This window comes from Carex rostrata, chromosome 17, assembly GCF_964058835.1.
Source record: "Carex rostrata chromosome 17, lpCarRost1.2, whole genome shotgun sequence".
NCBI classification, from domain to species: domain Eukaryota; kingdom Viridiplantae; phylum Streptophyta; class Magnoliopsida; order Poales; family Cyperaceae; genus Carex; species Carex rostrata.
In genome coordinates this window covers 4,178,533-4,202,388 of record NC_135934.1, presented here as the reverse complement: position 1 = coordinate 4,202,388, position 23,856 = coordinate 4,178,533, and the positions used below count along the sequence as shown (strand labels likewise).

Here is a 23,856-nt window from a genome sequence, read left to right as displayed (position 1 = left end):
GTCTAAACGAAATAACCACATTATTACTAATCAAAATATAGATATATAAAGAAAAACCTACAAGATTATAACCCAAAAACAAAAGATGAGCATTGAGGCAACAGAGGTATAATATCAAACCATGTAGTGGATAGAAAACTATTCATGGGACAGAAAATTGAGAACTGATTTGTCTTGACAACATCACAAAGGTAGCAAAATCTAACCTAATCTGATCAGAGATAATTTAAAGCAAGGTTGGGTGCTATGGATAGCACAAGGTCATCCGTGCTATGGTTTCAAAAATCTAACATATAAACTTCAAATTTCGATTTAAGTAGCTCAATAAATTGGTTATATAATAAACTTGTAGAATACTAATTTTAACTATTTTTAATGATTTATAAAAGATGGCAAAAATGACCTAAAATTAAAAGAAAATTGTCAATATTTTAGACTATTTTTTTGTCATTTTTCATGAATCATAAAAAATAGTTAAAAAATTTCAAAAAAAGTAAAAATTAGTATTCTACAAGTTTATTATATAACCAATTTATTGAACTACTTAAATCGAAATTTGAAGTTTATATGTTAGATTTTTGAAGCCGTAGCACGCATGACCTTGTGCTATCCATAGCACCCAAGCCTTACTCATTTAAAGCCAGACAACATCACAAAGGTAGCAAAATCTAACCTAATCTGATCAGAGATAATTTGAAGCCAGACGGCCCACAACCGAAATGGCTCAAAGGCATACAACCCCTAAAATCTGAAAATGACTCAAACTCAGTAAAGTTCCTTTTCATGCCTTACAAGTACCCACTCTAGCTCTGACACAGTACACTAATGTGAGACTAGGTTAGGTGCCCAATTAGAGCAAGGGTTGTGCAACAAAAATATAAGCAAAATATAACAAACATTATTCACAAAAGCAAAATAAGAGCTGATGACACTATTATTGACAACAGACGGACAATAAGGTGCCACTTTACAACACTAACCCTCTCCCATGTTAATAACAAGAAATACAATACGATGCTTTCTATGCTTGTTTCGACCAATTTTGGTCAGATTAAAATCACAACAGATCAAAGCTATATTTTGAGATAACCAGCTATCTGATATGTCAAATTAAATGAATTACCAGAAGCCAGCTAATGAGTACTAATTTAAACTTTTGCCCCTACTCCCTTTTCAGTGACTCCAGCAGTGAGTGAATACTTCACATCTTTCTTTAAACCACAGGTAAGGGTCCTTTTTTTACTCCTTCGCAGCATTCCTTTTTAAATCAGTGCATGGCATCAAGGACCTAAAAAATAAGTAAAAAAAATTTAGTCAAAACATTGTACAAGCTCCGGAAGCTACTCATCAAGTGCCAAGTAATTAGTATCACAATTTGTATTGTGCTAATTTGTACCATTCCAGACTGGACCCACCTTAGTCTACTTGTTACATTTTATTCCATCTAATAGAAATATGTCAGGTGCCGAACTGTTCAGGTCAAGGAAGTATTGGCCTATGCTGCAATACTCCTAAGTAGAAAGTGCTAGAGAAGGAATGAGGGTATTTTGGCAAATTATAAATCATGGACTTGCTTTGTAAGGGTACACATATGCTCTATATAGGGTCAAAATATTTCTGTGATTCTTAACGGGTTGTGGGTTACATTTTACACTTCTTATTTTTTAAAGCAAACATAGCCACTTTGAGATTCTGCGGGGACGAGAAAACCAATAAGCACTAAATAAAATAAAAATAATAAAAGGGAAAGCATACCAAAGGTTATTTTGCAGAAGCATTACGCCGTAACGTAGGTGGGACCCACGTGCTTGGTGTCGTGTAGTTGTTGGCACCATAACCTTGGGCTTGGTATGAAGTCTCACCCGGCGGGGCCACCCTTGAAGTCGTACCACTGCTCTTCCAAGGAGCACCTGGCGTTGCTGTAAAGGTAGATGCTGATCCAACAACCTGACCCCTCTGTTCAAAATAGGAAGAGTTACAGATTTGTAATCATGGAAAAAACAAACTAAAAGAAAATAAAAGACATCACCAATGCAGTCCAGTTGGTGCCAATAGGTTGGTCCAATTCAATGTATACTCTTATGAAATTAATATATACCTTCCGAGTGTCCCAAAACCATATGCACAACTTTAAAACTGAGGAAATACTACAAATATAATCCTAAAAGATATGACATATATCACCTCAAACCTTACTGACTTGAAAAAACAGAGGAAATACTACAAATATAATCCTAAAGATATGAAATTCTTCATCGCAAAGCTTACCGACTTATTTTCAAATATGCTCAAATTACCCCTCAATGACTTCTCTACAAATGAATGAGTTATTAGATATATGGAGCCTAAACCTGTTTTATTGCCCTCCTTCCATTTTATTTCCGTTCTTCTACATTTTTATTTCTCAGTTTGATCTCGCTATCTTTGATTGCGCTAGTAATGAGAGCAACTTCAGCCTCAAACAAAGTAAGTTATGCACTATGTGTTGCCGACAAGAAGTTATGCAACACTAACAAGGTATATTTTATGTGATGATAATTTTACCCTCGTTCTATTAAATTTCTTTAAATGGAGTTCATATACTTTATGCAAACTGTTTGTAAAACACTTATCTAAGCTAATAAGAAATTTTCATCCTATTTAACCTGGGTTTTATGAAAGATGCTGATTCTTAACTGCTTAGCAAATATATGTCATTAACTATGGATTTGGCAGGGTGGGACCTTTTTAGTTTCTAAGTGAAAGTATAAGTTTTGCTTGTAGAATGCAAACCAGATACCAATCCTACTTCCTAATACAGTCTAAATTAAATGTGTTTAGCTACACAATTCTGAGTGAATGCCGTAAAAAATATAAAGGGAAAATTTCCAATATCTGGAACAGCGGCGTTGATCATTTTTGCAGGGCTAATCAAACGGAAGCAGGGGGCGTCCGATGCCCGCTCAGAACAGTCCGAATAGCTCCAGGATTCATGCGTGCCGCTTCAATATTCGTGTATGTCGCTTCAAGATTCGTGCGGATCAAGTGTACACAAATCCTGGAGCAAATCGGACAGTTCCAAGCGGGCATCGGACACTCCCCGCTTCCTAATCAAATAAGTTAGAGATTACTATCAATGTCCAAACAAACTCAAGTTTCATACTTTCCCTGGCTTAAAAGCTCGCAAATTAATTCTATATCACGACATGTTATTGTTGGAAACACAAAATTCTATATCACGACATGTCATAAAAACCCTCACCCCTTTCATCATATTTGGAAACACAAAATTTAAGCTTTGTTATTGTTGTTTTCTCAAGCTGTTTTAATATTAGGTGAAGGATGACAAGATTAACATTAAAAGGAAATTGAAGTCAATATCAAAAAGAGTACTTATCTTATAAGGTTTTGGTGCTTATTCTAAACAACATCACTACAAGAAAGACAATTATTTAATAAGCCCGACTAATAGCTAGTTTAGCATTCTCTTTTCTTAATAACTGCACTGCTTACATGGAATAAAGCTGCTGTACCCCACAAATTTTGACATCATTTCTAGTATGATAATTTAATTAGTGTCCAAGATGACAGGGTTGGTACAACCAGGTAATTTGAGAACTACATCCTAATTGGGGAATTAGAATTTGTAGATGAACAGGCATAAATTGAAGCTTCATCAGAATAAACCTGCGGAATCTGACAAGACCATCAATTTATTAAGAGTATATGGAAATAAAAAAAAGTTCCTATATAGTAATTGTTTATTGATTTAATTTACGTCGACTTGTTCCGGTCAATACAGGCATGTATGCTACTTATTCCTGGTGGTGGTTGGTTGAGGCCTAAGTTGGTTATTCCAACTTAGGCTGTCCTAAGCTATTTATGTTTGGTTGAGGTCTAAAGTTATATCATGGCCTATGCTATTAAGAAATAGTATTGACTAACGAAGAGAGAGAGGGGGAAAAAATGGATAGTCACTGACAGTGGACCGTAGGGGGGGACTAACTCTTAAACCAACTGGAGAGTGTTTAAATTTAGAGGCCTAATTTAGAGTTAAGCCTAGTTAGGCCCGGCCTAATTAATCCGCGTTTGGTGGAATAATTGAGGGGGAGGAAATTGGATAGTCACTAACAGTCGGGCTGCAAGAGAACTAACTCTTAGGCCACCTGGAGAGGTGGTTTAAATTTAGAGGGCTAATTTAGAGTTAGGCCTAGTTAGGACCAGCCTAATTAATATGTGTTTGGTGGAATAACTGAGGCCTAAACCTCATATTCCATGATTTAGGCCTCAACCAAACACTGCCCAACATTCTTAAAATGTACTATGAGGAGAATGGCATCATAGCAGATGCATTGATAACCTTATTCTATATTTGAACCTCCAAGGTTATGTCAAGGTCAAGTTTCTACATTTGGATAACATAATGGTCATTGATTACATATGTGCATTACTTTTACTCTTTTTGCAAAGTTAGTGTAATACAGTAAGCAACTGGCACAACCAAATAAGGACCAATTAGACGAGGCACATTAACTAAGGAGCCTATGACACAAGGAAAGATCAAAGTATGCCATATCTTCATATTATACTGCAGTAGCTCTAAACTGTAGCACACACTTACATAGATGGGGCAGATCATTAAGAACATACATTTAGCGACACCACAAGTTGAGCCAAAAAAAGAGGTGTTTCTAAACTTGCTACTTATCTAATCCTTTTACATACAATTTTGAAGAGAGTGAAATAGGTTAGAGCATTAGATGTATATATTCACCAAAAAAACTTAATTTGCTATGGTACCTAAGAATGTTGGAGGTCGATGGACAAGACACTCGCAACTTACCAGAAAAAATATGGAAAGAAACTGATCTCCTCAGAGACATAGAACTAAAATAACATATGCATTGCTAGCTAACTTTTCACTAACCGTATAGGATGTGCTAGCAGCAACAAACTGTCATATTACTAATATTATCAGATGATAAAACTTTCATATGTTAGTTGTGGTCAAAATGAATGATTACCCAGAGAAAGCAATGCAGGACAATAAAATGCAACACATACTTGTTTCCTTCAAGAATTAAGTGCATTGCTTATAGGGTACCAATTAGTTGTGCATTAGCCTATGGATGGTGCGTCAGACACAATCAAAAAAACTTTTTATAATCAAGTTCTTTACAGAAGCACAGGCACCAATTATAGTTTTAAGGGGGGAAAAAACTAACTTTGTATTGGCACCATTCCTCACGGTTCTGCATGATAGTTGTATTGTAAATGCATATTTAGTCTCTCACAAGTTCCATAATCCATAAAATATAGTATCAGAGGACCATGTTTGTATTAAAAATTTAGATGCAGTATAGATTAAAACATTGAAATGCTCTGATCTGTTGTTCCAAAAGAATTTATTAGAAAGATCATTCATTATTTATAATTTTATATGTTTTCACCAGCAGTGATAAATGCTGCTCGCAGCAGAGAGACGAGTAAGCATCTGGTTGTGTAGGCAATTTCAAATAATATGGATGAGTCTATGCAGGATATCTAATGCTCTTTTAGGGTATATTAGATATTTCTCTTTATCGAGGAGTATAAATAATTTTCATGTTTTCTAGGGGTACATGTGAGAGAATTACTTACATGATTTTCAGACAAAGGATTGGCAGCAGTTGGCTTGAATTGCATCTGCACTGTCTGTCGAGCCATATTACTCGGACCCACATGATCCTCAAGTTCTTCTGGCTGGGCACTACCATTTCCCACTGAAATTTTAAAAAAAAAAAAAAAAGAAAGAAAGAAAGGAAAATGAAATTCAATCACATTGTGAGCCCATCATGCAATCTCTCAAAATTAGAAAATAGATACCAAATTCAACAGTTCTCCATTGAAAAGATGTGCAAACATAAAATATTTTGTGAACCGTTGACAGCTACCAAAGTACAATATTTGTGTTGATTTTTGCAGACAAATTTACTAGAACTCTGATATTTACCCTAGACGGTTAGTTCTACTACAACAACCTATTCAAGGTCGCAGGGAAACAAACGTATAATAAGAAATTTTGCAATGGCATATAGAAAATTCCTTATTTTATTTAAGCACAGAAAAATATACCATGATGCTTGTCAGAATCCATAGAAGGTAATGGACCAGTAGTCACACCAGATCCCTGCCAAAATAAATTGAAAAGAGAAAGAAGAAAAATAAAAATACAAAAGGAAAATAATATTTCTCGTGTATGAGTTGTAGAATAACCTCTAATGTCTAAAACTGAGATGGAGTACTGGAAAGGAAACTAACAGAGAACCGAGGCTGAGACTGAGACTGAGGATGAGGCTGAGGCTGAGCCTGAGCCTGAGCCTGAGGCTTAGGTTGATTATGAGATTGAGATAACTTGTTCAGTTTTTGCAATCTCATCACTGTCCAGTCATATACGAAGTCATACTCGTGTCCTGTTAAAAATAAAAAATAAATTGAAAACTAATACATGATAAAAACAACAGTAATAATAATGCAAAGCACACAAATTCAAACTTATATCCAATTAGAGTAAGGCTAAAATAGCAGATTCTATAGTTTTTTTTTTTTTTTTTTTCAAGAAAGTACACCTGCCATTCTAAATGATATGCAAACAACACCTACAATTTCTCGGTCAGACATCTGACACTCAATTACATATTTGCCCCTACTTATCTTTTCTATTATATGCTGAATTCAGATTTGCATGTACAGGTTGAAAAGGAATTGGTTTTAACTCAAAGTGAACATGTCACTTGCCATATACTTGTGCCATTACTTAAACTTTCGTTTCAAAGGTGAGATGATATTTGCAAAGAAAGGACTAAACAAAATTGGTATGTTAAGCTTTATAATGTAAAATCGGGGTTCAATTGAATAGCACCCCAATATACGTGGGTACCAATGCCATGGAAATATTGCAACAAGCAAGTTTCAGCATATTGAGAAATTATTAAAAAATAGTAAACCTTGACGAGAAGCCAAGTCACGAAAGAGACGCTTCAAGAAACCATAATCAGGCCGCTGATCAAATGTCAGAGAATGGCAATAGTGGAAATATGATGCAAATTCAACTGGGCTTGACTTGCATAATACCTGATAGTGGAAATAAGAAGCATTAAATTTATTGCTGCTCCATAGTGCATTTCTAGTTATCTTTTCAATATAAAGCATTCTTGGTATTTAGTTACAGTAATTCATGTGAACTAAATAGAATTTGCATGAGGATGACTAAATGCTAAATAGAGACTGGAGTAGTTTAGAATTAAGGAGATAGAGACATAACACATCAAGACACAAACCTCGATTGGTGTAGAAAGTTTCTTCTCACATATTTTGTCATACTTCTGTTTCTTTGTTGCAGCTTTTAATCCCTGCCAGGGGAGCCTAAAGAAGCAGTTATCACTTAATATCATGCCACATAACAGTTTTGCAGATTCATTACAGTATAGAAAGGTAGTTCGAATTAATCTCATGAGAAATAAAATTTGAAGAAATTTACCCTCCACGCAGGAAATACAGGAGAACGTAACCAAGCGATTCCAAATCATCCCTTCGGCTTTGCTCTAAAATCAGAAGTTTGAAATTTGTCATTAAACAAATAGATAATAAGTAAATAGGAACACAGACATACACACAGGATGCAAATATCTGAATATAGGATAAGATTTTATGCACTCACCAATGCCAAGATGTGTGTTGCAACTGGCATAGCGAGCAGTGCCAGTAAGGTTTTTGTTCTCCCTACAAAAGAAGTATGAAAAAAATTTCAACTTTACCAAAATGAGTATATGTGAAGTTGATCCAAAATATACATTTAACATTCATATATACCTATAAGGGATATGCCTATTTGAGATCGCGTCCCGGTATCTTTTGGCAAGCCCAAAATCAATAATATATACCTAAATAAAATTAAATATTATCAGAATGAATGTCGTATAATTTCTATTAAATTCTTCGCCAAATTTTTTTATCAAATATGAGATACTGCATCAACTGGTGTTAAGAGCAGTACCTGGTTCGCTTTTCGACCAAGGCCCATGAGAAAATTATCTGGTTTAATGTCTCTATGCAAATACCCTTTTGAGTGCATAAACTCTATTCTTGAAATCTGTCCAACAAAAGATGTAAAATGGCAAAGTTCACTATCATATTAATTTATTTATGCTTCCAGGAAAATAGATAGATAGATAGAGAGAGAGAGAGAGATTTCATTCATTTGGCAAACCACTACAAAGCATAATTGAAAAAAGGAGGGGCACTTCAAGCATTATCTTGAATTAAAAGAAAAGGAGGTTCAAGTTTGGGTGTAGGATTATTTCTGAACATTCTTTTGATATTTTCAAAATATTGCAATGCTCCGCAAAGTACTAAAAATTACTCAAAAGACCCTCCTTCCGCCTTGAGAAAAATGTTCAAAGCAAATCCTTCTTTCCAATATTTCTAAGAAGTAAAAGAAAATAGAGCCCCCCCCCCCTCCTCAATGAATGGCATGTAAATAAGGTGAAACATTCAGTCTTTTATGAATATAGAATGGCATGAGTAGAAATTTGAATTGTTCGATTTACCATCTGATCAGCCAACATAAGAACTGTCTTGAGAGTGAATTTGCGGCCACAGTATACAAACAAATCCTCTAAACTCGGTCCCAGCAAATCAAGAATTAGCACGTTATCTTCACCTTCTACACCACACCATTTTATGCTCGCTATCCCACCTGAATTAATAGATTTAATACTTAATAACACATATTTAATTGCAGTTTAGTTCATGGGACGTAGCCCAATTTAAATAAGTGTACGGAAATTATTGCAATATAACATACTTCCTCCCTGGAGATTGTTGTATAGCTTCGCCTCATATAGCAATTGGGGATGCTTCGTCTTTCTATTCTCCTGCGTAATGAAAAGAAATTGTATTCTCACTATATATTTACAACAGTATCTTAGTATCAGGATTAAACTCTAGGAAGTAGATTATGCAAAAAATGCAGGTTGGTTTAATTCTTCATCTTCACTAGTATTGAAAGCTGAAACCGATAAAAGGTTGCAATCTATGTTCATCCGGAAGTTAAATCCCGTATTGATCAAAATCAGGGAGAAGGCTATAAGATTGTGATTGTACAAATTTTAATCACAATTCCAATGAGAGAAGTTTGGAATTAAATTCAATTGAAATCAGGAATATGTGTATCAATTATTAAAAAAAAAAATAACCTTCATACCTAACAATGCAGGATCAATAACAAGCTTATTCAAGTAAAAAACTCCAATTTAACCATGGAGGTTTTTAAGTTCAGCTGGAACTGCAATTCCAATCCAGAAATAACTAAACTAGCTTATGTATGGGAACTGGAATTACAGTTTTAATCAGAGAACCGTCCACGTGTGCAACAGTGACTCCAATTTTTTTTTTATCTCAGAAATAAAATTCAGGTTGACTGTGTAGGCAGGATTATTCTTGTCAAAAAACCTTATCTAATCCTTATCCCAAATAAAATTCCACTTAAAAGAACAGAATAAATAAATGTAGGACAACAAAAAAAATATATATATCGATACTCACAATTTTCACCGCCACAATCTCAAAAGTGTCCACATGGGTTGCTGAAACAGTTTAAAAAGTACAAAAACGAACACAAATTAGTCCTAGTACTACATGCAAAGCTAAATTCAATCGAAATTCAATCTGACAAGAAACTGATTGAGCGAAAACGAACCCAGAAAGATCTCTCCGAAGGATCCACTTCCTATCTTGCGTCCCAGCTTGTATTTCGCACCTACAATCCGATCCATGACCTAAATCGACACCGACAGAGCGAGCGAGCGAGCGCGAGAGAGAGAGAGAAAGAGAGAGAGAGGTCCAAAAGTGAGACGGTGGAGAAATGGAAGGTAAGGGATTGAGGATGCATAATAGGACCAAACTGAGGGGGTATTGTGAATAAATGTGGTAAGCTGGGGCCATCTGATGGGCATTGGACCAAATTCGATCCAGTAACCGGTCTAAGCCGTCAGATCTACATCGATATTCGTGCGATCAACCTTCTCACGAATATAAATCCGGATCGGATGGTTTTTACCTGGCATCGGACCGAATTGATCCATACCCCATTGGACCGACCCCCAACTTGAAAAAAGAGAAAATGCTTAGAAAGGAAGCCTTGAATTAATAAGCTCGGTTGGACCCGGTGTCCCGGTCTACTCCATTACCACTTTTGTGCAATAGAAACTGGAAGACAAGTTACAAAAAACAGCTGTCTCATTGTTTTGTATAATTTAAACTTTTTGTAACTGCCAGGTTTCAAAAGAAAATAAAAAAATAAAAAAGCTTTTGTAACTGCCAGTCCGTGGAAGTTTCTCGTTGAGAGGTAAATAAAAACCAAACGAGATGAATAATTCATCCAAATTTGGGCCCATGTTTGTATTGGGCCTTTAACTAAACAGGCCCATTATTAGTTCCTCACTTCACCGTATAAATACTTGCTCTTTTAAGTCATTTTGGTCGTTATTGGAGCAGTAAAGGAGGTAAGTTAGGTAAGGTTTGAGCTCGATTTATAAAAAAGACGACGAACTGAGATCCTGACTTTAATCGAGTCATTTTGTTAACAGTCTGTTCGTGTTGTGAGGTGTACATAAACTAAATTTTTTGTCAATTTGTTGTTGTGAGTCAAACATAGACTATGTGTTGGTCATCTCGCCCTTTGTGACTTCTCGCTCTACCACTGTGGACCTATCTCATGATGTCCCATTTTTAAAGGCGGATGCAGGATTTCTGTCAGAGAGGGGCAGGATTTGAGTTCAAATCTATTAACTAATTTGATACTAAATAAAAAAAAAAAATAGTATACTCATACATAACAAAAACAACAAAATATTATCATTTTACATATTAAAAAATAAAAAAGTTGATTCAGATCCGTAAATTTTTATAAAACTTCTATAAAAACAACAAATTTTCTCATTAATGGTGCTTTTGAACTGGACTGGCGGGCATTCCAGCTCCAAGAGAGGAACAAACACTAGTGGAAAAACTGGAATTATAATCGGTTATTTACGAATTATGCATATTAGGATCGAAAAATAACCGATCCTGATCCATGCGATACAAATACGAAACTAATCTGGATCGGTTAAACAGTCGATACTAAAAGTTTGAATTAGGATTACCGATCCTAATAGTGCCATTATGATCGGTTGTTACAAATAACCGATCCTAATAGATCTAATCTGAATCGGACATATAGTTACAACCAATCCTAAATGTGCCTATCAAGATCGGGCCTATATTTACAGCCGATCCTAAATATACTTATCAAGGTCGAACATATATCATACCCGATTCCTGATTCAATTTTTTTCATTATTAGTGGGTTCATTTAATTAATAGCCGATTCACCCTGATTCTATTTTTCTTTTTCTTTTTTCTTGTTTTGCAATTTTGTTTGTAATGATGTGCCCGCCACAATATTAGTTCACTAATAATTTCAACACTCACAATTTCAATTAATCATACTAAATTATATCAAAATATCACTAAATAACACTCACAATTTACAAATAACGCTCCCTAAATAACATATTATCCAAATTGCCAAATATTTACATTTACAAAATCAAAGTTTATCATTATTCAACACACACAATTTCATGAATCTAGAATCAGTGAAGAATTAAAATCAAACCACAATGGGCACAATTCACCTACAATTTTACTCAAAAGCACTTAATCAAATCGCAGCCAACCCCTCTCCTCGTCAGTAGCAACATCGATGTTTTTGCACCTTCCTCGTGCTATTTAGCAGAACATTTTGAAACAAGTAAACTACCATTTAGCATTAATAGTAATATTCACTAATCAGGTGATGTATCAAAAATTTACATAGGTCATGCATGAAAAATATAAGACTCCAAATATAAGCATCCAAATATCTACTATTTCCTTGGCACATCTTCAATGACCAAACAATTCATGAATCAAACAAAACAAAACTTAAAGACAAATTTTTACCAGCAAAGGTGTCGCTGGCTCCAGTTGTATTGACTATTTCCTTTGATGCAGGAATGACAGATCTTTCCCTATGCCTTCACACCCTGCTTTCATTCCACAAAAGAAGTATGCATTGTGATTGTTGGGTTTCGGGGTAATCAAAATCTGTTTAGGCTTAAGCTGCGGAATGACCGTAGAACAAAAATTTCTACGGCCAACTTAAGATCAGGATTAAACGGGGTATGTCATGAAACTTTCCAAGGCGGTCCACCTTCAGTATTCCTTTGGCATCAAAACTCAATTTAATCTTTTTTACAGATCTACTCCATGATTGATTTCTAAAACATTAATCTACTTACCAATTAAATAGATTAATATAACATATTTATACCTTGTTTCCAAATCACAGTTGGAATGCAGACCGAGCGAGTAGAGCTACATCACGGGAATGATTCTCCTCGGAGCATACGTCTGATGCCTCTATCGGTTATCCATCAGGACTAACCGGAGAGCGGTTTATTTCTTTTGCCAGAAATACTATAAACCGCGGAATTCTGCAAAAACACTATTCACGGAGAAAAAGACGAAAACCCGTAAACATAAATTTTCGATTACTCAGTTTCATCAATGAGCAAAACTGAAATACCGCGAAATTCGAGAAAACACTATTCATCGATCCCATAAATATACTTCACAACAACCCGCAAGATTATACGTCAACTACGTATAACTTTCTTTTCTCAATCGAAACACTATTTGGGAGAGAAACCGAGAAAGAAAGAAAATACTGATTCGTTTCGATACGAAACGATACAAGTGAATTAGTATTTTAATCTCTTTATGCACCCTCTATTTATAGCCTCTAAAATGATGTGAAAAGACCAAAATACCCCTATGACAAGGCATGCCACCTAGGGGGTGAGGTGTTATGTGGATAGGATTGATGACGTGTCATCTGGATAGGATCGATGACATGTCATGCGGATAAGGACGAATCTGAAATGACCCGAATGCCCTCGGCCCGAATACAAATAATATTCGTATAATTATTCTGAACAATTATATTTCTTGCGGTTGTTGTTTCGGTAACTTTTATACAACGTACCGTGTACGTTTATAAATTAACCGTTGTTTTTGCTTGTCATCTTATATGACATTTATAATTTAATTATAACACGTATAATTAATTATAACCATCTTACTATTGATCATAACCAATTTATAATCAATCACAATAAGATTATCCGATTAACTCCTATATGGTGTGACCCAATAGGATCTGTGTTATGTTGGTAAATAGAGTTAAAACTGTTTTAACTTCTATAATCATGAGCGGTATCTGGCAGTATACATCATGACCATCCAATTACACAGATGATGCTGTACTGTACAATATCACGATCCAGTAAACTATTTACTTGTGTCTGTTCTTCTGTCTCATAGCTATCAGATTAGTTTCAAGGTAGATGTGTGTCATCCTTGCTAACTGAATCTTTTCTTGATCTTGAGCAGATTATCAAATATAATTACTCTTGTAATTATACCGCTAGCAGATAATCTTACTCTATCAAGGGGCCCAGTAATGTTATAGCTTGTATAAAATACGAGGGACAAATAGTATTCTTGGTAAACTATCACTTTCTCAGCTAAGTTATACATATGGAAAAGCTACTGTTATGACTGCTTTTTACGGACAGCGTTAGATAACAATCACACATACATATTTCTCAGTGGGAAAGATAAATACCTCATACTGTAGAACCTGACACTGAATGAAAACATAAATGACACGAACACAATTCTATTTAATGTTTCATTCTGGGTCTGTCAAATACCATGTTCCTAGAACATGTATCTATGTGATTAAAATGACATCTCGTGTCAGGTGGTTTGTAAAACTTAACCATCTTTTAATCCACATACTAACCTTATCACGGTAATTAGTGTTCCTGCTAATTACCTTGGTCAGTGACTTTTTAAGAGTATATATATCATCTATATTATGGAGTTTCACAATTTCAGTCATGAACTCGAAATGATCTATAAATTCAATAATACTCAAGGCAACAAAATGATATATAAATAAACATTCAATTCATGAACAAAGCTTTATGATAATTTATCGTATTATTGACTTCTAGATTATTACAAACTAACAGTGATTAGGGCTGTAAACGAGCTGGCTCAGGCCGAGCTGGGCCTTAGCTTGGCTCGTTTATTTTGGCCCGAGCCTGGACCGAGCGAGCTGGACCTAGTTCTTTTCAAAGGTGTTCTTAGTGAATTATTCGCGTTCCACGGTATCTTTCATTTAAATAGAGGAGGTTTATGAAAAAAGAATTGGTATGTTCCTTTCTATTCGATTTATGGAATCATTTTGTTCTATTTTTTATTTTACTCATTTTGGTTTGAACCACGATCAACACAACATAGGTCATTGAAAGGATCTAGCACAACTCACCAAAGCACAAAAGCCAGGATCTTTCAGAAAGTTGATTCCTTTTCAAGAGTGCATAACCGCATGGATAAGCTTACACTAACCCGTCAATTTTGGATCCAATTGGGGATTTTCCTTGGGAGGTATCGGGAAGAGATTGAAATGAAATAATATAGATTCATAGGTTCTCTATTGATTCTATCCCATAGAGCTCATAAGATAGATAGCATGTGACTATCTAATCAGTCTCCCATAAGCGGGCTTGGAAAGTACGTTCGTCGACTTGGTCGACTATGTATGCTAGATTACGTATGAACATGAGGCCTCCCTTCTTATTACAAAGCGTGGTCGACCCCCGAGCCAAAACCCCTGGCTCAGCTCGTGACAAGCCAGCCCGAGCTAGCTCGCGAGCTGACGAGCTGGCTCGCTGGGCTTTATTGGGTTGCTATTATACAAATTCAAAAATAAAAAAATAAGAAAGTCCATTCAAAAAATTTAAGAAATCGTCCAGCAGCACATCTTCAAGCAACTAAAGCCCATATTCTTTCTTCCCAAATCGAAAATACATCAATTTTGCATAATTACGTCTTTGAAAATGGGACTGGACTTAAAATTATACGGGACTAAATCCTAAATCCAATGTATCTTAATGAGCCGAGCTGGCCCAGTCCGAGCTGACCCCTGGCTCAACTCGTTTATTTTGGCCCGAGCTTGGGCCGAGCTGGCTCGTTAATAGCTCGGTCCACTACTGAGCGAGCTGTTAGCGAGCCACGAGCGAGCCATGAGCCACGAACTTTTTTGACATCCCTAATTGTGATTAATTCATCGTATACTTGAATTAATGCAATTTTGAGGCAATATATAAAATAATTCCACAAAAGAAGGAAAGCATGCATGCATTCTTAATTTTTCTAAATAAGATTACACTGTCTTGATTTGTCAATACTAAAAATTAACAAAGAAAGCTTAAAAATTTCAGTTCCTGCACAGCCAACAGAAATTTGTCAATTCAGAGTTTACCTGTCAATTTGTCAGTGCTAGTTGGCTTCTAGCGTCTTGCACAACCAATAGAGACACGGAGCCGTGGAGGGAGGAGATGCGCGGAGATCAGAGAAACGTACTATCAGTGGTGTCTACAGCTAGCCCACCGATGAAGATTTTTCTAAAAGCAAAAACGAGAATTATTCAGTTAAGACAAATCATATGAGAAACATACGAAATCACATATTGAAAGGTACATTCACCCAAAGCATGCAATCTTAAACTCATTGGATTAAATTGAAAAAAATACACCTCAAGCATCACCTGATTAAAGACCTAGATTGAATCACAACTTGAACCCTAAATGTAAGAAATCTCACAAAATTCAAATTCTCAGCTAAGAAAGCTAGACCCTAAAATCACAACTTGATTCATAAATTCTACGGTAAATATTTACCTGAGGTGCAGAGGCTTCAGAGACGGGGAGAGAGACGAGTGGTGGAGCAACGTGTCGAGAGACTTGCGGGGATAGAGATTTGCAGCAAGGCTGACCGGAGGAGACGAGGGATGGGGAAGGGCGGAGGAGGCGAGACGAGGAGAGGTGCAACCCTAACTGTGAACAAGAGGAAGTGGGACTTGGAAATAATTGGGGAAGATGTGAGCGCGAAGTAGAAACTAAGGAGCGGGAGCTCTACATAAAGCGAATTTGGGTATTAGGATCTGTTATTTTAGAAAACTGATCCTAATGTATATACTATTAGAATTGGTTCTTTATAATAACTGATTCTAAAAACTATCAAGATCGGTTCTTTATAAATAACTGATCCTAATAGTATATACATTAGGATCGGTTCTTTATAATAACCGATTCTAAAAACTATCAGGATCGGTTATTATAAAGAACCAATCCTGATAATTTTTAGGATCGGTATTGTGAAATTAACCGATTCAGATAGGTATTAGTATCGGTGTTTGATAATAATCGATTCAGATAGGCCGATTCTAATTTAAGTTTCTCCACTAGTGAAAGTGGTACCAAACCCATATTTTTTCATTGAATTTCAAAATCCAGGGGAGATGCAACTGCCCCCCTGGTTCAAGATGGGTCTGCCCCTGTCCCTTCTTACAACAACACCTAGTCGCTCTCTTCCTCTTCTTACAATGGAAATTGAATCTTCATATCGAAGTTTCATTAGCTTTCTCTAAGTTGCATGAGTCCAGTCTGGGATTTGATTGAGAAGGAAAGAGTGAGGAGGGAGTTTACGCGGGGTGTAATCAGAACTGTCAAAAACAGAGTTCAAAGTGGAGAAGAGAAAGAAAAAGAGAGAATATGTCAAATAGTTGAAGAGATAGTTACAACGGAGAATATGTGGCAGACTATGAATTGTGCTTAAAAGAAGACTCTCATAGTTGGTATCAAAAGAAATAGTGAAAGTGTCAAGAAAAATATTTATCATCTTCTTAATTATAACAAGCTTAATTAGGAACGAACCGAGTTAAACAAAATTTGAACTCAGCTCATACTAAAACAAGTATGGCCACGTACACATAACACATTGACTAATTTGATTGTCACCTATCATTTTAATCACGTCATGTTACGTCATCAGGATATAAAACAAAAAAATCACATCACTACATCTTTGTCATCTCATGTCAGGTTACCTTTTTTTTCTTTTACTAATTAAATTAAGGTGGACAATCAAATAAACAGTGAAGAGGTGGCGCATATGATGATCCTTTATGAAAACATAATGCGCAGCACATTGTTTGAGGGCCTGCCTACGAGGTGAATATAAAATATAATATTTTCATACATCTTGTATATATTTGCCAGAAAAGAAAGAAGAAGAAATGTCGCCACTAAAGGTGTCAATATTTTATCTGATCCTACAAGTTGTCAAGTTGATCTAATTCATTCAATCAATACAGCTAGGGCTACAAACGAATCAAACCAAATCAAACTTACTTTAGTTTGAGTTTGAATAAGATTCGAATCAAACTGGTTTGATTTTTTTCAGAACGAACTTCAATTGAACGAGTTAATTGCAAAAAAAAATCGAATCAAAGTCAATTGAATCATGAACTATATACGAGCTTTTTTTGGCAGCCTTACCTCCCTTAGTTATTTTTTGAAAATTGAATAGTTTAAACTAAACATTGCATTGGATCTTATCTAATCATATCAGGTACATATTTGTACCTATTTGAAATGAAACCTTGATTTTGCACTGAGCCATTGGTGTTGCTCTAATTTGAACGGTACATGTTAATTTGAGATTTGAACATAAATAGTTCGCGAACCAATTTCGAACGAACTATACGCAGTTTGAGTTTGAGTTTGAATAAGATTCGAACCGAACTTCAATCGAACGAGTTAATTGCAAAAAAAAAAAATCAAATCAAAGTCAATCGAATCACGAACTACGAGCTTTTTTGGCCGCCCTGCTGCACAGCTATTCAAACCTGAGACAGGTTTTCTTCATGTAATGGATATGGAAAATAAACATTAATTGATCATAAACAAGGCATCATACATTTCTAATTAATTTTGTCTAATTAAACTGTATAGCATCTAGCTCTCTAAACTACAATGCTAATCTAAGCTCCAAATCTACTTCTTGATTCTCCTTTGATGAATCCTGGTAACAATGGTAATACATTGAAGAAGCTTGGTAATTATAGTTTGTTTTCCACTGCATTGAATCCTGCATTATACACAATTATATGCAATTTTATTAGTGCATTGATTAATTAATGTATAAAAATTTGGAAAATAAGATTTAAGAAAAAATCAACCAAAGAGAAAATTTCCTAGTTTATATTAGTACATTTCATAACCCTTTTTTTTTAGTATACAGCAAAATTCAAATTTTCAAAATTATTCTTAATTTAGAAAAGAATTATGTTTAATACAAACCTCCAAACTTTGTGCAAACAGTGGGAGTGCCTCATTTTGTTGACCAATGACATTATGTGAAAAGGACACAGCTTCTCCATGAACTGAGGATCTGTGAGAATAGATAGATATATATAACATTATTTAAATGAGCGCATTAATGAAAAATTGAAAACTATATATATAAAATAAAGATTAATAGCTAGCTAGGAACTATATTGGTTTGTACCTGATTGCTGTTCTCTGATGGGATCCACCATACAAAGAATCTCTTCTTGATGCATCTACATATCCAATCTAATTAAGTAACACAAAAAAAGCAAATGATTAATTAACTTAACATTTGTATTTTTTATTTGTTGCAAAAGAAAGAACTTTGAATTTACATGAAGAGGAGGGGGGGAGGATATATATGTACCTCAAAACCATTTTGATATGGAGGTTGACATGAAGGTATATAATTAGCCATGATTTCATTTTGCATCCTTATCTTCTCTAGTTGTGCTACTCCAAGGCCTCTTTGTGGTTGCTTTGGCTTGTCAGAAATGCTCCTTTTACCCTTCTTACATGATCCTGTTTTGCCATAGTTGCACTTGTTATCCATCTCTAGAGAAAGAGAGAGAGAGAGAGAGAGAGAGAGAGAGAGGAAATTGAGATATGATAGGAAGGAGAAGAGAAGAGAAGATAGATGAGTTTGTTAGAAAGAAAAGTTGGTCTCTTTAAAGGGTTATGCTAACAAGAAACTAATTAAGATAGTTGATTGGTGATGAAAGGCTGTACAAATTGGATTTTATGAAGATTTTGGGTGGATTTTCTTTGTTTTCTTATTTATTTTATTGCATGGTCAGAGAAGCATAATATAGTACGCAACCACGCGTTTCTGATGATCTTGTACTTAATATTAATGCTAGGTGTACCCCAAAATGCACATGGAAAAATATGTTTTGGTTTGCCAGAGCTCAAAACCTCCTGTATAAACATAAAACATTGATATTGATGCACTGAAAATGTTATTACAGAGCTAACTTTTTTTTTGGAACCAGAAATCTGATATATAAATTATGTAGATGCATATGAATCAGTTTCAATTTTCTCAAGAAGCATTAATTGCATCAAACAATTTATGCCGGAATTAACGAGTACGTCTTTATTTTAATAAATAATACATTTTTCGATCTTGCATATCCAACTTTGTAAATTATGCCTATTAATTAACAAAATTTAATATTTATGATCTAACTATTTCCTGGAGGGTTCTCTTATTTAAGATAATTTAATTATGAGGACATCAACTATGAGGCATATATGTTAGAAATGGTTTTTTGTATGCCGGATATCTATGTCGAAGTAAATTGTCAGTTTCATAATGTTTGTAGAGAAGGATTCTAATATCTCTATTTTTTGCGTCTTTATTATGCCTTCATTTTTTAATTTTTTAATAACAAAAAAATTAAATTTAAATATCAAATAAGATGGTTAGATATGACTACATTGTGTTCTCTACATGTATATAAAAAATTATCATTTCTTGGTTTTGTTTATATGAATCAATAATAATTTGAAAAATCAATGTTCATAACACATCAATGTATTTTTATAAGTTCATATAATAACAATCAAAACAAAGTTGACGTATCATAATATTTTACATATACATAGAGAAAATGGTATAGATCATATCGGCAATTTATTTTGACATTTCAGTTTTTACAGTTATTAAAGTTTTAAAAACAAAAGCATATATAATAGAGTACGAAAAATGGAATCATTAATCCTTTTCATGTTTGTTTCTATAGTTTTAAGAATTATATATAATTTCACAATTATTTTTTTATTTGGATTAGACTATACTAAACCAATTCCATTGATAAAGTTGTTTCAATTACTATTTTAGTTTCTCTCTTCAGGTTCCTTTAGGGGTGCAAACAGATCGGATACGGATCGGATATTGGTAAAATCATATATGTATCTACTTTTATTTTTCAGATACGGATAAACGGATACGGATACGGATATCCGCTTTTTATAATAGTAAATAATATTTTTTTTCATAATATGTATATAGTATATATATCTACTATTCAGATACAGATAATTAAAATTTAAAACCATGTTTGTATCCATATCTGCATGGATATTCGGATATCGGATATCTGTATTTAATTTTTGAATATGGATTCAGATACGGTCGGATATATCCAATCCGTTTGCACCCCTAGGTTCCTTGGAGTAGGTATAGAGCATGTTGTGTTGGGTGTTCTAGCAATTACCAAACTTCCTTTTTAAAAAAAAAACAAATAGCTCATAATAATTAAAAAAAAAAATCAATGGTTTTGATTAGTTAATCAAAGTTGATCCGATAGGATTTGCTCCTTAAAATATTTGAAAATATGAACTGTCAAGAGATTTAGAAGCTAGATCTGTGTGGTTCCCTTGACACTTGACACCATAAAATAAACCATGCAAAAACAGATCCTCTCCTTAATTCTCTCATTAAAGGGCTACATGACAAAAGGTTAATCTTTAGTTAATCTATTACAAAAATAGATTGACCAAGTAAAAAGTTGGTTAAGTATTATAATATATCTTAGGCCATGTGCTCTGTGTTGTAATTATATTTGTTAAGTAATATAATATGCAATCAAGAATCTTAGAGATTGTAATTTGCTTTCTTTTTGAAAATCTAAACAAGATTCTTAACCAAGTTGTTCTAGCGTGTAAGAATAACAGGCAGAAAACCAAATGCTTCATAAAAAATATATATAATGAATTAATTGCCAAAAAAGAAATTTTTCTAGTCATAATTAATTGCCAACATGGAATCCAGGATTTACAAGAACATGTTAGCTAACTAAATTAACTATATATATATATACAGTAGAAAACATAAATAAAATTAAAAAAATCAGTTTCTAAGAGCCATTATTTTTTTTTATTATTAAGGGTTTCAAACTTCCAATAACCTGACATCTTTTACGGAAGTCTAACCTGCACCTTTCTGTATAAAGATAAATCTCGCGCCACTATACTAAGTCCGCGGTTCAAGAGAGAGACTTTATAAATTTTCAAAAAAGTAGCAAGAAAGCATTTTTGCAAAGCTGATTTGATCGTGAGAATAGTTCAAATACTTCTATTTTTTGTACCTCCAAATTAAAATTTTAATAATTTTAAATCTAGAACTTAAATATAAAAGTAAAACCATTAATGGTCTACACCATTTGCTCTATTTACATGTAAAAGAATATGGCATTTCAATTTTGTTTTGTTTGTTGTCAAGAGCTTGCAAAAATACATTGATCGGTGTATATAATTTGTTAATATTGATTTTTCAACTTATTGATTCTTATAAAACTAAAGTAAAAAATAATAATAATTTATGTGTATGCAGAGAAAATAATATGTTTTGATATATAAAATTAAAAAAAAGGTTATTATTTTTTTTAATGAAGTCATTTGAATCCTCCTCTTTTATCATTTCAGGAATATTTTGTGGATATATATTTGTATAATAAATCATAAAACTATCACTTAAATATAAATTGTGAAGTCAACAAAAAATTAAAGCACTCGAATCACGCACAAGAATCCACCTATTTGTTTATTCTTTCATTTGATACAAGATATATTAATTAAAGTCAAATATATTAATCTTTAGAGAAAAACAAACATAAACACGTCTTTTTAGATAATCTAAAAGGCATAATATAAAAAAAAGGAGCCTGATAATTCTACCCCAAACAAAATCCCTAAGCGTATCCCCCAAGTAATTTAACAAAAAAAAACTTTCAATGTTATATAACTTTCATTTTCAGCGCTAATATCCAAACATTTAAAGCCCTGTTTATAATATTTTACAATGCTACTTGCAAGCATTTAAACCTCTGTCTGCAAGCATTAAAATTATAAATCTGTATAGTTTTAACTTCTAACTACTTTTATTTTCAAGCCAAAAATAGAAGGATTCCTTTCACTCACTTTTTTTAATTTTTTATCTGATCATTCTCATCAATTTTCTCGAAGATCCGTGATGAATTTTGCGAATCTAAAAATATGAACGTTTTTTATCCAATTTTCTCTTTCAAATGAGATCCATGAAGAATAACTTTCGAGTTATATTTGTGTTGTAATTTTTTTTACCACTTTAAATTTTTGTGACTTTCAGTTTTTTTTTTTTAATTTTGCTTCAAAATAATTTAAACCTCTGTTTACAAGCATATAAACCTCATGTACAAGCACATAAACCTCATTAATAATACTTTAAATCTCTAGAATAAAACATATAAACCTCATGTACAAAGAATTAAAACCTCAACAATAGCACTGCATTTACAAAGCATATAAACCTCATGTAGAAAGAATTAAAACCTTAACAATAACATTTCAAAGCATATAAACCTCAACAATAACACTGCATTTACAAAGCATATAAATCTCATGTACAAAGAATTAAAACCTCAACAATAACATTTCAAAGCATATAAATCTCAACAATAACACTTCATTTACAAAGCATATAAACCTCATGTACAAAGCCTTGAAAATTTTAATGGTTGCAGACTGAGATTTCAAAACTTGAAAATTCAAAGTGCTCATGAGCTTTACTTTAAAAAAGCAAATGACTTTAAAATTACTCAAAAGTATTTCTTCATGGATCTTATTTGAAAGATAAAATCGAATAGAAAACGTTCGTATTTTTAGATTCGTAAAATTCATCACGGATCATCGAGAAAATAAATTATAATGATCAGAGAAAAAATAAAAAAGAGTGAGTGAAAGGAATCTTTCCGTTTTTGGCTTGAAGACAAAAGTAGTTAGGAGTTAAAATTATGCAGATTTAGAATTTTAATGATTTCAGACAAAGGTTTACATGCTTGTGAGTAGCATTATAAAATGTTATAAATGTTATACTAAGTGCACCTCTAATTAGCTCAAAAACTGAAATTAAATTGCAATTGAAAGTAAATAGATATGAGTTTAGAGAAATTTGACACGCGGGATGATAACGGAGTTCGGCAAAACAAAGGCCTACGTCTCCGGGGCGTCGCAACCTCTTTATAGGTGCGCCTTTCTATTACCCAATATGAAAGGATTACAATTGTGAACCGTGAGCCCTTACAAAACGGGAAGTCACGGCCAACGAGAGATGAGCGCCGGCGAGCCTTTACAACCAAGGGAAGTCACACAAGCTACTCAAGAACAAGAGAAACACTCAATAGATCACTCTAACCTAATCTAATTAGAGATTAGTGAAGTGGATTTGAGGTTGTTTGAGATTGATTGAGAGATATTGAAGTTTTAAGCTCAATCAACAATGGTGGAACCAAGCTCTCAGAAAATCACCTCTTTTGAAGTTTAGGGACGCGTTAAAGTGGGGAAGAGACCCCACAGCTCTATTTATAGAGACAGCTCTAGAAAGAGCAAATTGAGCTAAAACGTTACAACGTTTTCACAAAACGTTACAACGTTTTCCCTTTGCAATTTTAGAGTTTCAAATTGTCTGAAAGCTCAGCTTAAACGATCCAAAACGTTACAACATTTATAAAACGTTACATAACGT

At 33.9% G+C, this 23,856-nt stretch overlaps 2 protein-coding genes and 1 long non-coding RNA gene across 6 annotated transcripts; all 3 read right to left on the bottom strand.

Annotated features, from left to right (window-relative positions):
• Positions 1-901: 901 nt before the first annotated feature.
• LOC144568229 (casein kinase 1-like protein 4) lies at positions 902-9,916 on the bottom strand. Of its 4 annotated transcripts, none has more exons than XR_013515614.1 (15): positions 9,719-9,916; positions 9,565-9,605; positions 8,825-8,894; positions 8,568-8,716; positions 8,015-8,110; positions 7,831-7,901; positions 7,679-7,740; positions 7,499-7,562; positions 7,299-7,383; positions 6,966-7,092; positions 6,280-6,431; positions 6,094-6,151; positions 5,620-5,741; positions 1,756-3,086; positions 902-1,288 (listed from the first exon to the last, which is right to left on the bottom strand). XR_013515614.1 is itself a non-coding variant. In XM_078318498.1 (15 exons), the coding sequence occupies exons 1-14, from the start codon at positions 9,792-9,794 to the stop codon at positions 1,762-1,764; spliced, it is 1,368 nt and encodes a 455-aa protein (XP_078174624.1). In that variant the 5' UTR covers positions 9,795-9,913; the 3' UTR covers positions 902-1,288; positions 1,756-1,761. The 4 variants fall into 4 exon arrangements, 2 of the variants coding, with proteins under 2 accessions (XP_078174624.1, XP_078174625.1); XR_013515615.1 differs by having other exon boundaries at positions 6,094-6,148; positions 9,719-9,915; XM_078318498.1 differs by having other exon boundaries at positions 1,756-1,956; positions 9,719-9,913.
• A 1,745-nt stretch (positions 9,917-11,661) lies between these two features.
• LOC144568142 (uncharacterized) lies at positions 11,662-15,576 on the bottom strand. The gene is made up of 3 exons (XR_013515598.1): positions 15,440-15,576; positions 12,007-12,089; positions 11,662-11,789 (listed from the first exon to the last, which is right to left on the bottom strand). It is a non-coding gene; the product is annotated as an uncharacterized LOC144568142 (long non-coding RNA).
• A 2,278-nt stretch (positions 15,577-17,854) lies between these two features.
• LOC144568548 (protein SPEAR1-like) lies at positions 17,855-18,993 on the bottom strand. The gene is made up of 4 exons (XM_078318912.1): positions 18,718-18,993; positions 18,529-18,596; positions 18,321-18,411; positions 17,855-18,108 (listed from the first exon to the last, which is right to left on the bottom strand). The coding sequence occupies exons 1-4, from the start codon at positions 18,901-18,903 to the stop codon at positions 17,989-17,991; spliced, it is 465 nt and encodes a 154-aa protein (XP_078175038.1). The 5' UTR covers positions 18,904-18,993; the 3' UTR covers positions 17,855-17,988.
• Positions 18,994-23,856: the final 4,863 nt, after the last annotated feature.